At 53.9% G+C, this 13,485-nt stretch overlaps 1 protein-coding gene across 3 annotated transcripts in view; it reads left to right on the top strand.

Moving 5' to 3' along the window:
• Positions 1-13,485, top strand: part of TTC7B (tetratricopeptide repeat domain 7B) — a 216,538-nt gene that overhangs the window by 184,100 nt on the left and 18,953 nt on the right. For all 3 annotated transcript variants that reach the window (XM_024736251.1, XM_024736253.1, XM_024736252.1), the window contains one exon: positions 860-1,062. In XM_024736251.1, the coding sequence (XP_024592019.1) occupies positions 860-1,062 (203 nt within the window). The remainder of the gene's footprint in view (positions 1-859; positions 1,063-13,485) is intronic.

The raw sequence follows: 13,485 nt of genomic DNA on the forward strand, positions 1-13,485 counted from the left end.
CAGCGGCCACCTGAGCGGGGCTCAGGTGTGGCCAAGGAGGGAGAGGAGTCTTCCCACATCCAGGCAACGCAGGCCCTACATTGGAGAGGCGGTGGGGCCGTGACCTCAGGGCCCTAAGGAAATAAGGGATATGAGCGGACCTGGGGATGGCTAGGGGCATGGGACGTGCATGATGGAAGCCAGGGCTGCAGAACAATTAGGGACCCTCCACGTAGGCGTGGGAGACTTGAGACCTGAGATTGGAGGAGAGCTCATTTTCCTGCTTTTTGGAAAGCGATGGCTCGTCAGTGTTATACAGTTACTAGTCCCCCCGGTGCAGTGGCTTTCCCTGGTCGGTCCAGGGCAGGGTCTGATGGAGCAGTGATTTTATGTCGTGCCCATAGCAGCCACCGCCTGCTGGCCTTGTCACACTTCCTGGCATCAGGGGAACCAGCCCAAGAGCAGAGCCGTTGCCCTATGAGGGGCTTTGCCCCTCTGGTTTGCCTGTCCTTGGGTTCATCCAGCCCTTCTTCTGCGGTTGTCAGAGCTGAGGGCAGGTGTCCCTGGTGGGCCCTGAGGATGCGTGACCTCCGAAGGGGGGGCAGGGCCCAGGCAGGCCTCATTCCCGTCTCATCGGTGGTGACAAGTGTCCCCTCCAAGGCCGCACGGCCTTGACTCGAGTGCCTGTGAACAGTGGGCGGGAAGGACTGTCAGCCCGCGGCTGTTTCCACTTGGGGTTGGGGGTTAGGCTGGCTGGCTGGGCCCTGCGTATTCCAGGTGGGCCCCTGCCAGACTCCCATGGTGGAGGGGAGGCGATGTTCCAGGGCCTCTGAAGGGCAGTGGCCCAGGACAGCATCTACCTGTGCTCTCCTCCTCACAGCTGAAGTCTACATCGGCATTGGGAAGCCGGCAGAAGCCACAGCCTGTACCCAAGAAGCTGCCAACCTCTTCCCGATGTCCCACAACGTCCTGTACATGCGAGGCCAGGTTGCCGAGCTCCGAGGAAACATCGAGGAGGCCCGGCGGTGGTACGAAGAGGCCTTATCCATAAGCCCCACCCACGTGAAAAGCATGCAGCGGCTGGTGAGTCTGAGCACTGGCGGGGCCTCCGGCCCTGGGCCAGGGGTCCCCCAGGAAGCGGCACAGAGTTCTTGACCCTCAAACCCTGTTCCCGTTCCAAAGGCCAGATGCACTTGGCCTGCCAGGCTGTCAAGGTGCATAAAGCCAGTGAGCCCCGTTCCTGTTGTAGTTTACACAAATGGAGCTCATAGGAATCGGCAGCGCACAGCCTCAGCGACCCTACCTGGGGGTCCTGACCGGTGTGAGAGGAGAGTTTTGAGTCAGCGGTCTCTGGCCAGCAGTCCAAGCCACCTTGTGGCTCTGGGTTTAATAAAGACATATTTGTGGCCCTGGGCACTGTCCTTGTCATCTTGGTCTCCGAGCTGCTTATAGCAGCCACCTTGGGGGTGTCCGCACCTTGGGGAGCCTTCAGTACAGAAGTCAGAGCACTTTACCTCCTGGGGGGCTCTCTTACCTTGAGGGAGCCGAGACCCCAACCTGTCTCCGAGGCCACTGGCTAGTGGGAGCATCCTGTCAGAGGACGGGGGCAGCCCTGCTGCGCCCAGAGGACCCAGGTAAGTCACCGCAGCATCCACACTGCATACGGGTGTGGTGGCTCTAAAGCCGCACATGCCCCTCCTCTGGCTGCCTGGCCAGGAGCCCGGGGCTGCCGCACTGCTCCCCTCCCTTCCTTGCCTGGGAGTTGGCCACCCGACCACCTCGGTTTCAGTTGGGGGGGTCAGTTAGACCACTCACACGTGGGGCACAGTGGCTACACAGGAGCCGTCCGTCTGCTGTCCCCTTCCTGCGAGAGTCTGGATGGAGACTTGGAGATGAACCGGGTCCAGGGAGCGGGTGAAAAGCTGCTTTCTCTGGGCCTGTCGGCCAGACTTAGCTTCTGAATTTGTATTTCCTTCTTAGCGGTAGGACATCTCTGATTTCATGAGCCACGGGAAGGGAAAAGCCCATAATGCAGCCAAGGTGTCCTTCAGGTGGGCAGCCCTCGGGAGCCCAGCGTGTATGATCAAGGGGGTGTGACGTGGAGGAACGGGCATCGGACAAGGTGTCCAGGGACAGAATTCCGGCCCTGCCGTGTCACTCGCTCGCTCTCTGACTTTGGGGAAAGCCCATAAGCTCTCCACACTCGGTATCCTTGCTGTAAAATGAAAATATTCAACTAGATAGGCTGTGAGTTTCTGTCCAGTGCTAAGAGGATACGGTTTTGTAACCAATAAGTAAAATGTTCTCTAGAGGGTCCCAAAGGCTTTGTTCTCTCACCATTGCTCACAGTGACATCGCAAAATGTAGACGGAGCTGAGCAGTAACTAGTGGTTTTCAGCAGAAGAGGGCCCAGGTGCCCAGCATTAGGAACCATGGGAAACGTATGCTTCTGAGCCAGATCTGGGTTCAAACTCAGCCCTGTCCCTGCCCCTGGGACACCTTGGGCTAGTCACTTAACCTCTAAGAGCCTCGGTGTTTCTGTGCATTGAGCTGTTCCTTACCCAGTTCATTTGTGAGAACAACATGAAATGGTTTACATAACGAGGACAGCAGAGCTCCTGGCACCTAGTAGGTGCTCATTAAATAGAAAACTGAAGACAATCATTTTCAGTTTTAAAAATAAATCAGACCTTGTAATAATTACAATCATTTAATTTTCAACTTCCCTTTATGAGCATTTTGTAGTTCAATACAGCTTTATAAATAATTTTACGTATCATCCAAACATTGGTTTGTTTGGTTAAAAATATTCCATGGCTTTTCATTTTTGTCTCACTATTGTAAGAGGAATCTGTAAAGAGCTTTTGAGATCTCCCTGCTTTTGCTGAAGTATCACAGAAGAGGTATAATCAACACCGAGTACCCAGCCTTTTTATTAAAAAGAGGCAGCGTGTTTGTACCCCGGGGCCTATGAATTATTCAGAGAAGTATTTCTTGTTCGTCCCCAAGGGGAACACATGAGACAAAAGATCAAATAGGAAAATCGCACCGGGAAAGTTTTCTGTTTCACCTTTGGAGCTTGTCAAGACACCTGAGCTCCCTGCCAAATGCCAGACGCTTTCCTTTCTGAAAGGAGCAGCAGTGGGCCCAGCGGAGGAGAGCTGGTGAGCGAGGGCCGGGTGATGGAGGGGCCTTGCCTGTTGGATCCAGGGCAACAACCGAGCCTCCTCTGGCCTGGAGACATTAGCTGCCTTGGAGGTCTCAACAGGAGAAAATTGCGATAATAATAAACTCTTAAGACTTCTCCACGCATCCTGATACATTCAAAAACTATCCAGACCGGAGGCAGATTGAGTCCGACAGGCCTACAAATTTGAGGAGTTCAGATTCTCGTGGTCCGAAACTGCCCAGTGACTGTGATTGTTGTGGGTCCCAAAGGGTGTCTTGGCCAGTTCCTTCTTGGTGACCTCGTAAATGATGCACGCTGGCCTGCGTCCTCCCAGCCACAGCCACAGCTGGCGGGAGCCCCGCTGCAGCCAAGGTCAGCTTCCCCTCCCACCGGTGCTGCCGACTCTCCTGGTGCCCATGGAGGGGCAGCCCCTGGAACCCAGGCGCCCAGCCCTGAAACATCACAACCCTCTCTTTCCTGCCTCCCACCCCAGCTGCACAGGAAAGCTCTGTTTCTTTGGCTCACCCTCTTGGTGCATAAAGAGGCATAATCTTAGCCCCAGACACAAATGAAGCACAGGAAGGGAAACCTCTTATTGAGTCACAGAAGGTCCTGCCTCTACCCTCGTGGCAGCCAGACTGCTTTGCAAGCCCCTAAGTGAAGACGAATTGTCAGCAGGGAGATCAGAGGCCGCCTTTTTACCAGGTGACGTCCAAGGGAAGAGTCGGGGGCTCTAGACTTACGGGGCAGAGGAGGCGGAAACAGATGTGAGCGTTGGCACCTGCCTGGCTCTCAGGAGTGAGGTGCGCAAGTGACAGGGTGGGCCAAGGAGGCCTGGCTGCAAGGCCACGGCGAGGGTCAGAGGTCAGACTAGAAGGAGTTTGAAGGACCTGAGTGCAGCAGCAAGCACCACTCCAAAGAACCAGCCAAGGGGCTTCCAAGGGAAGGAACCGACTGCAGGCAGATTGCAGGTCATGGAAAAAGCCCAGAGGATGGAAGGTGCGTCTGCGTCAGCCCTGATGCTCAGAGAGGAAGGAGAGGGGCCAAGGGGCAGTCGGAGGGAGCCCATTTGAAGGAAGGAAGCCACGTTGTGTGTCACAGGTGGCGACCAGGGGCTGACGGTGGCCACGGAGAACGGTTAGCAGTCGGGGCGCGAGCTTGTTCCCTGAGGAACGATTGTTTGCTACCTTCTAGGGCAGGTTAGTGGGAGGATGTGCCACCGCCCAGCCCAGCTCGTAGGAGAGGCACGATTTCAGAGAAATGCAAACACATTAATATTGTTAAAAAGCAATAACGACTGGGAGGCAGATGGTATTCATTAAAGTATTAAATGTATTAAAGTTAATACAAGGTCAGACTTGACAACAGAAATGTAAATTAAACCCCAGTGAAAATTGACAGTTTTCTAATAGTTTCAGCCTTCACAGATGTGTTTAAATTCACATACAGGGCAAAGAAAGAAGAGAAATAATGTGTTTAATATTAATAATGAGTTAGCACAAGACAAGAGAGCTGAGTGTGGGCAGATAGTAAGGGAGCGGTGAGCTGACGGGATAAGGAATTACAAAGTGATGTTGTTGACAAGGGGAGGGAATCATAGAGTGATCAGACTTTTTTCCAGAAAATCTAAAGGCATATTTTCATATCATTTTTGCATAAGTATATAACTTTACATACATTTGCATGCCATGGTAAAAAGCCTTTCACTCCCAGGACCTGAGATAAATTAATGAAACATAGAGCAACTGTTTCCACACCAGTAACCGTGTGCTCAGGAGGAGAAGGTAGAGGAGGGAAATGGGACTCACGGCAGACTAAGGGCAGAGGAACGGCCTCTGGGTGATACCACCCAGGCCAAGGACAGGCACGGACTCAGGGTAGACAGGGACACGATGACCAGGATATGGACAGGCTCTGCAAACAGGGCCACCTGCTTGCCCTCTGATAATGTCACCCTAGGCTCCCGAGGGCAGTGTGTGAGATGGGAGGGTAAGAAAGGAACAGAGGGGCTTCCCTGGTGGCACAGTGGTTGAGAGTCCGCCTGCCGATTCAGGGGACACGGGTTCGAAAAAAAGAAATGTTCAAGAGGGATATGAACGTGGAAGGAAGCCAGAAAGGCTGTGTGCGGGGAGCTGATGTTGGTAAGACTAGAGGGGAAAATACTGCTGAGAAAGTAACTTATCCTGGAGCATATCACCAATGAACTCGACAGGTCGAAAAGAGGTGTGAAACAGAAGCAGATGGTGGGGGTCGCCCAGGGCATGCTGGAGGCCGGGGCCGCAGGAGAGGGAGACAGGCGTGCTCTGCTCGGGCGGTTTTGGGGAGGGTGTGAGGTGGAGAGGGGCTGGGCCCGAAGGGCCCCGCTCGTGCCCCACCCCCGCCCTGCAGGGAAGGAAGAGGACTGACGTGTCCCCAAGGGATGGGCCTCCAGCTACGACAAGATGAGGGTCTCTCAGAGCTAATGCCGAAGCGGGGAGAAACCAGAGAGGAAGCACCAGGGACCACACCCTTGAATGTCGAAGGTCCCACGACAAGGCTGGACACCCGGACAGGGACAGAGGCCATCCGTCCTTCAAAGGAGGGTAGCTAGGAGACCGGGGGTGGGCGGTGTGAATTTCACCCCCTCTGCCACAGGAAGTAGTGAGAAAGGCCCACTGGTGGAGCTCCCCAAAGAAAGGGGAGGACGATGGGGAAGAGAGACCATCGGAGGCCAGGGGTCAGGCCCCAGGGGTCCTCCCAGGAGTGGGGCGGAGGCCTCCCTGCCTCAGCCTGAGGGCCCCGTGATGGTGGGTTGTATGAATAGCTCGGCAAGGACCCCCAGGGAGGCTGCAGGGGGTTCCTGCTCAGTGGAAAGACACTTTGGGGGCTCTTGTAGGTGGCCAGTTGAATAATAGAATAGACTTTTTGTTTGGGGCATGAAGCGTCCAAAAGTGCTGGCTGACCTCTGTGGATGAGGCGTGAAACACGCCTCACCCCACACCTCAGTTCAATCCAGACAGCTCCAGGCTAAAGATTTCAGCACAGGTGGCTTCGAGGGTCTCCTCCGTGATCTTACATTTTCAGAAACATCAGAAATCTGTAGTGACATCAAGTGTGAGAACTTGAGAACGGGTGCTGCAGTTCTGTTCCGGGAGCACATTAGTAGCAAAGGCTGGCAGAGAACGGCCGCGCTGTCGGAAAAGTGCATCCTGTTATGAAATACCCGGAGGCACGCCACGTCGGCGGGAGGCCTGGAAGGAGGACCTGAAGTGCGCGGTGCAGGGGGACAAGTCTTCTGGATGGTTACTTCATTTTAAGTTGTTTTCGCAGCTCTAAAGTTTGAGCCAGAAGCATCCAAACAAGGCTAATGACATTGCTCGGAGATGGCGGCAGCTCTTCTGAAGTTCAAAGAGGGACCTGAAGTCGGAGCCTTCTTTCAACTGTCCTCAAGCGTACACGCTCGTCTACTGTGCGAAAATACTTCATCCCATTGTGCATGACGAGCCAGAAGGGTGGCAGGCAGGGCAGGTCTGAATCAAGGGAAAGAGGTGACTCCGGCTTGCCTGAGGCAGCTTGCACTGCTAAATTATGAAACTTTGGTGTTTTTCTCTCTCTCCCTCTTTTAAAGTGTTTCATGAGACTTGGAGGAAATTGCTTGCGTCTATTTTATGATTTAGAAGCACGTTTTCCAGTTGATGCCCCTATTGGAGGAGAGATGCAGCATGAAGTCATGAACTTTTCAGGGTGATTCCAGAGGCGGCATCTGTCTGTGTTATCTGTCTAGCTTATCCATCAGTTTAGTAAGGGGTACCCAGGGCCCAGGGCCCAGACAGGGCAGGGATCCGCATCTTTCCCTTGGAGAAGCCAGTCTTAAAGAAGGGAACTTTGATCCTTCCTGTTACTCTGGATAAGACCCAGGCACAATTAAAGTAATGAAGCCGAATGGAGATACCCTTCCCCTTGCAAATGCTGATCTTGAGAAACGGATCTCTTTCATCCAAAGTATCGATTTCTCTCTGTACATAGAAAGAATGATTGGCAGGGAACAAAACACTACCATCGTCTAGTGAGAAGCCTTCTCATCTATTAATTGTATTTCATTTACTTCCAGGATTTTTAAAATGCTTTTAAACATAAGGACAATTGTTTTCTTTAAAGGAAGACGACTGAAATATTTAGATGTCCACCTTTCCTACTCATCTGTGTGCTGTTGACAGTACTCTTTGAACAGTGTACAGGTCTTAACTTCTCTACTGTCTTTACTGACAGTATTTGGGACTCAAACTAACAGAGGAGAGGAAAGAGCAGGGCCTTCTACCAGATGCTTAGCCCTGTTCCTCACTCCAGCTTCCCTCCCGTCCCTTAATGGTACACACTGCCTCTGAGCAACTTTGACAGCTTCAGGCCCTTCCAAGAATTTTTCTTTTTTTAATAGATTTATTTATTTATTTTTGGCTGTGTTGGGTCTTCGTTGCTGCGCGCGGGCTCTCTCTGGTTGCAGTGAGCCGGGGCTGCTCTTCGTTGCCGTGCACGGGCTTCTTATTGCGGTGGCTTCTCTTGTTGTGGAGCACGGGCTCTAGGTGTGTGGGCTTCAGTAGTTGTGGCACGCAGGCTCGGTTGTTGTGGCTCTCAGTCTCCAGAGTGCAGGCTCGGTAGTTGTGGCGCACGGGCTTAGTTGCTCCTCGGCATGTGAGATCTTCTCCGACCAGGGCTCGAATCCATGTCCCCTGCATTGGCAGGCAGATTCTTAACCACTGTGCCACCAGGGAAGTCCCCCAAGAATTATTAATAATTAGCACAAATATAACCTTAACCTCAAAAGAGAAATGTAAAACCTCATTCGCCGTATCTGATGTTTATTCTTGCAGTATGAAATATGAAATAGAGTATTTCATTTTTACTGATGGGGACGCTGCCCTTGGTGACCTGCCCTAGGTCATATTTCGAGTTAGGAGCAGAGCCAGGACAAGAAGGTAGAGTCACTTAAGAGTCTCCAGCTTGAATGACAGGACAGCACAGAGGTTGAGAGCATGGCACTGGAGCCAACCCACCTGGGTCCCAGCTTTGTCACTTACCAACTGTGTGGCCTGAGATACATCCCTTAATCTTTCTGTACTTCCATTTTCTCAGCTATAAAATGGGGATAATAATGGTGATCCCCTGGCGGTGTGATTTTGCGGGTTAAGTGAGTCACACAGGCTGCCTAGCCCTCCATAAGCACTAGCTATGAGCGTTACTACCAGTCTCCATAATTTAGGTCCCACCTGCCCGTGGCGGAAGCCTCTCTGCCTCGATTTGACACGGAGTTCTTTTCTGAAGGAACTGACCATGGGTGTGGCTTTCCTCCTGAACCAAATTTCAGCAGTTGGAGGAGCTGAAATAAGAATATATCATGGGGCTTCCCTGGTGGCGCAGTGATTGAGAGTCCGCCTGCTGATGCAGGGGACATGGGTTCGTGCCCCGGTCCGGGAAGATCCCACATGCCGCGGAGCGGCTGGGCCCGTGAGCCATGGCCGCCTAGCTTGCGCCTCTGGAGACTGTGCTCCACGACGGGAGAGGCCACAACAGTGAGAGGCTTGCGTACCACAAAAAAAAAAAAAAAAAAAAAAGAATATATCATGGCACGTGCTTGGCCGAGAGCATGGTGTTACACTTTCCTTTTTACGTATTACTTTCTGACTGTTTCTGTTGAGCCTGTGGCCCTAGTTATCAAGGCTGAAAGAAGTCAGGGAACGGTGGAGGCCCCAGCTGGCCTGACTTGTTGTCAGGTAGAGGCGGAAAGCATCTCTTCTGACTGAGTTCAGGGGGAGGCCCAGCTGGGCCAGACCAGGGCTGCTGCGGAAGATGGGTGCCCCCATGGCCAGGGTGGGGTGGGCCCTCGGCCTGTGGGCAGGGGCGGTCAGGTACCAGGCATCAGCCTGGGCGGCAGGAAGGGCAGAGCCTGTCGTGGAGCCCGGCTCAGGAGTCACTGCCTCTGAGAAGTGTTTCTTGGCCCCCTACCTACCTACCCTGACAGAGGGACCCTCAGCCCCTTGACCTCCCTCCCTGGAAGCACCGGTTGAACCAACGCGGACTTGTTTGCTCATGGGTCTGTCTGCTCCTTGGGGGAAGGCGCCCTGCTTGAGGCAGCCCAGTGACTGCGTAGACCAGGGGACAGATGTCATTACTCCCCTTTTATGAGTGAAGCCCCCCAAAGCCTGGGTGCCAATTCCCTTGAATAGACCGAGCAGCTCTCGTGGGAACATGCTGGCTCCGCCGGGCAGGTTTACTAGCTCTTTGTGGCTCCGCCTCTGCACAAAGTCCCATCGACCACGAGGACAGGAAATGACACTGAGGTGGGACTGGAGACCGTGGAGGCCCGGACAGGGCTAATTAATGCACGTCCCGGGGCAGCGGGATCTCAGAGAGGACCTGCTGGGCTGCCAGGCAGGGCTCCCGTCAGGTGTGTCAGCTTAGTGGTTACCTGTGGACCTGCTCCAGGGGCTGAACATGACAGAAGGCTGGAGGGGCAGCCCTCTGTTCAGGGGCCCCGGGAGGGGCACGGTGACGACCCCTCTCAAGTTCAGACACTCTGTCCTGTTGTCCCCAAGCACATTCTTCTGTGTCAGACCCTGAACCCCATTTGGGGAGCATGGTGGTCACCATCCTTAGACCACAGACGGCCGTGGGACGCTACTGGAGTCCACAGTGGCGAGGCCAGGGCCGAGGGTGGGCAGGCGCCCCCGTGCAGCTGTCTGCCGGGCCTGCGAGGCTCTCTCAGTCCAGTCGGGGAGGGTCACCTCTAAGAAACGGACTCACCTGACCACACCCACGAGAGACCTAGTTCCAGACCAGAGATCAAAATGGTAATGTAAAAAGAATCCACCATTCCTTGGTCGAAGCCCCTGTGCTCTGTTTCCCCACTCCCCAGAGGAGCTCACCTGCCAAGCTAGATGCCAGGCCCCAAGGCCTGACTCAGACTCAAGTGCTGGGGAGGCTGAAATGGCCACCCCGGGTGGCCGGGGGCACCAAGGCAGACGTGTTGACGTGGCAGCTGCCGAGGGGTTGGAGCTGCGTGGACCCAGGCAGCACCCCTCCTCCGCCACACAGAGCTTCTTCCTGGGCCAGAGCTCTCCCGCCTGTTACCTCCCCTGTAGGCCAGAGCCTCCCTGCTAATGTCCTGTGGCTACAGATGAGCCAAGAAAGGGATAGCCTCAGCCCTGTGTGCCATGCAAGTATCATTAAACATCATCTCCTGTCTGAAAACAACGGACGTCCAAACCCCACTCCCTCAGGCCAGGTGAATTCTCTTGTAGTGGACTTTCTGTTGGTCACCCCCAAGCCATCTCTCCCCAAGGACAATCTTTTGTCCCTTGGTTGTGACTCGGGACACACCCTCAGCCCTTCCTGCTGGTTCCCTCCATAGATTGTGAGCCTGGCGTCCCGTTCAGGATGAGACCACCTTCTGCTCTTGGTCCCAGGCTGAGGGAGCCTCTTCTTTTGCCCCTGACCCCCACCCCAAACCCAGATGAAAGCAGCTTCCTTATTTCCACAGCACCAAGATATCTTCTCTGCTCTCACATCTTGCTTGGGTTGGGGAGGGGCGTCTTCTGAGGAAGGGAGGGAGAGGCCACATTGCCCTAACCTGCTTTGCAGAGCACCTGCACCCGTCTTTGGGAGGGAGGTGACCGCAGTGGCAGAAACAGTCAAAGAGCGAGTCTGCCGAAGCGGATCAGGGGAGCGAACCCAGCAGAGAGGACCTTTGAGTGGGGACAGGGGTGGCGGGTATTGGGAATGACTTGAGGGAAGAAGCAGGTAATTGAAAGGTTTTACGACACAAGCTATGTCTTCACATCCTTTTGAAACTGTGTGCTTCTGGCTTGTTGGGAACGTGTGTCCTCGTTGGAGCAAAAGGAGTGTCGCCTGGGAATCCGGAACGTGTGCTGTACATCCGCATGACTCCTGTGTGACTTGGGGCCCTGCTTCCCGAATCAGTCGGTGCAGGGATGTTCTCTGCAGACATTTTCTGCTTGATGACTGGGTCCATCCTCCCACTGCAGCATTTTCTGGGTGCTGGCCAGGGAGCCGTGGCATCGGGCCACCCCTGCGTTCCCTGAGGACTGAAATCACAGACCCAGAAGCAACACAGACCCAGGGCAGGCTCTGAAATGCAAGCCGTGTCACTAGGCTTTCCTTTGCTGCAGCTTAAGGGAAAAAATGAATTCTGTGTTTATTCCTCTTTTGTTTTGGAGTCTTAGATGACTAATTACAGGCAGAGTGGTTCAGTGTCTCATTAGTAATGATGATCTAAAATTATTTAAAATCTGACATACTCTACCCAAACCATTTATTCTTAGAAATTCTGCCCCATTATTCCAGGACGATTTGACGTTTCGCTTCCACTGCCTTCCTGCCTTTCCACAGTTATTGCTCCCTGGCTTGGATCAGGAATTTGATCCAGATTTTTTCACTTACCAGGGTCCTTCTGTGTTCTCAGATCCCGGTTCCTAATCCCCCCTCCTTATTTCAGGCCTCCCAGGATTTTAGCCCTGCTGCTTAACTTGGATTCCTCAGCACCCTCCGCCCCCACGCAGCCTGCCTCTGAACTTAGCCAGAGGGCGTAGCTGCCACCATTTTCTCATGGTGGCATTTGGAGCCACCCGGGCTGGCAGCCTCCGACCCATCTCGTGCCTGAATTGCTTCCCCATCATTTGGGGCTAAACACCAGCCCCTGCTGGTGTTTCTGGGCTCTCTCTGGGCCATGTCTCTCTCATGTGTTGTCCGGACCTTCTGACAGTCTGAGCTTAAAACTCTTCAGCCCAAAGGTCTAGGGAGGACCTCCTGTGAGAAGTCTCCCCCAGGTACTGCTTCTGGTTTTCCTTCACCGATATCAAGGATGAGGGCCTAGGGTGGACAGGTGGCAGATGAAAGCCTTTGGACCTGATGTTCCCCAGACAGTTGAAAGCAGCCCGGGATTTAGAACGCCAATGGAATTCCCTAATCTAAGCATCCCCTTTTACAATTGGAGAAGCTGAGACAGACAGGGGAAGGGACTTGCCAAGGGCACAGCACTGAGTGGCAGACGCACCAGGAATCCTGATTGCATCACTTTTGAAGGTTTCATGCCCACTTTCCTTATCTGTAAAACGGGATAATAGCACTTGCCTTCTTGGGTTGGGGGTGGGGTGAAAGGCATCAGCTCTCTGGACCCCTCCAGGGTGACCTTGGCCCCAGAGAACTCTGCCCCTTGCTCTGGTGGGAGGAGTGGAATTTCTCACCATCTTCTGGGGATTGGGGGGCTTGACTCTGTGACTTGACAGTCAAGCAGCAACTGCTGAACCTGTCTCTGTTCTCTTTTGCTCTCAACTGCAGTGAAGTCTCTGTCTTTCCTCTTGCCTCTCACCTTGCCCAGAGGGGTCTCTCCCTGCTGTGTAGCATCCCTGCTCACAGCTGCCCGCACCCTGGATATGCCTGAATCGACAGCTTCAGCACTGATTTAGGAGCCCAGGCACATGCAGAAAAGTTTCTGGGTTAGCCTTTGGTGTCCCTCCTGTTACCAAGGGGGTGGGGTGGTGGTGAAGGATTGCTTTAGGAGGAAGGAATGCCAAATGCACCAATGACGAAATACCAAGAATCACCAGGTTTCAGGCTCTGGGAAGGTCGTTACTTGGATCCAGATGTGCAGAAGCCTCCCCTGGGGCCTGTCATCGCAGACCCCTTGCTCTTAGAAACCTGCTGACCAAGGAGGGGTACAAGGTGTGCAGGGGCCCCACGCTGGGGTATTTGGTGAGAAGGCTGCCCGGGTTCCAGAGGTGGCCTTACCCCAAAGTGCCTCCAAGGAAGGCCTCAGCTGCCTCCTGGGGAGAGAAGAGAACTGTGGTCTTAGAGACCCCCCACTAGCTCTCAGATCTGGGCCTCGGTGTCCAGGAAGCCCAAGACTCCAAGAGTTTAGGAACGCCCTTTGCGAGCTCCTTAGCTCGACGGCTCCTCTGCCAAGGTTCCTGGGACTCCGACCACTTCGCCCCGTGGTTACTTTGCCCCTTCACTTCCCGCCAGGTCCACTGACTGTCCCGCGGTCCCTCTTTCCTCCTCCAGTCTGCGCTCTCCCTCCCCCTTCCTCATCTGCTTGGTGTTTACATAACACCTGTCTCTTAAAATACCTTTGCAGGTATTGTTTCTTTTCAAGCCTCTCAGAACATCAGCGAGTCGCCCAGAAGGCTTGTAAAGCAGCAAAGGACTCAGTATTTGAGCCCCTGCTCCGTGTCAGGGGTTGTTCTAGCTTTACCTAGACTCCGATGGTGTCTGACAGTCAATGCGGCCTTGGTTCTCGAGAAAAATGTGAACTGTCCCCTCTTGATGTCTCCTGGAGACCTGATTCT

The sequence above is a fragment of the Neophocaena asiaeorientalis genome, unplaced genomic scaffold (assembly GCF_003031525.2).
Source record: "Neophocaena asiaeorientalis asiaeorientalis breed wild unplaced genomic scaffold, Neophocaena_asiaeorientalis_V1.1 scaffold152, whole genome shotgun sequence".
NCBI classification, from domain to species: Eukaryota; Metazoa; Chordata; class Mammalia; order Artiodactyla; family Phocoenidae; genus Neophocaena; species Neophocaena asiaeorientalis.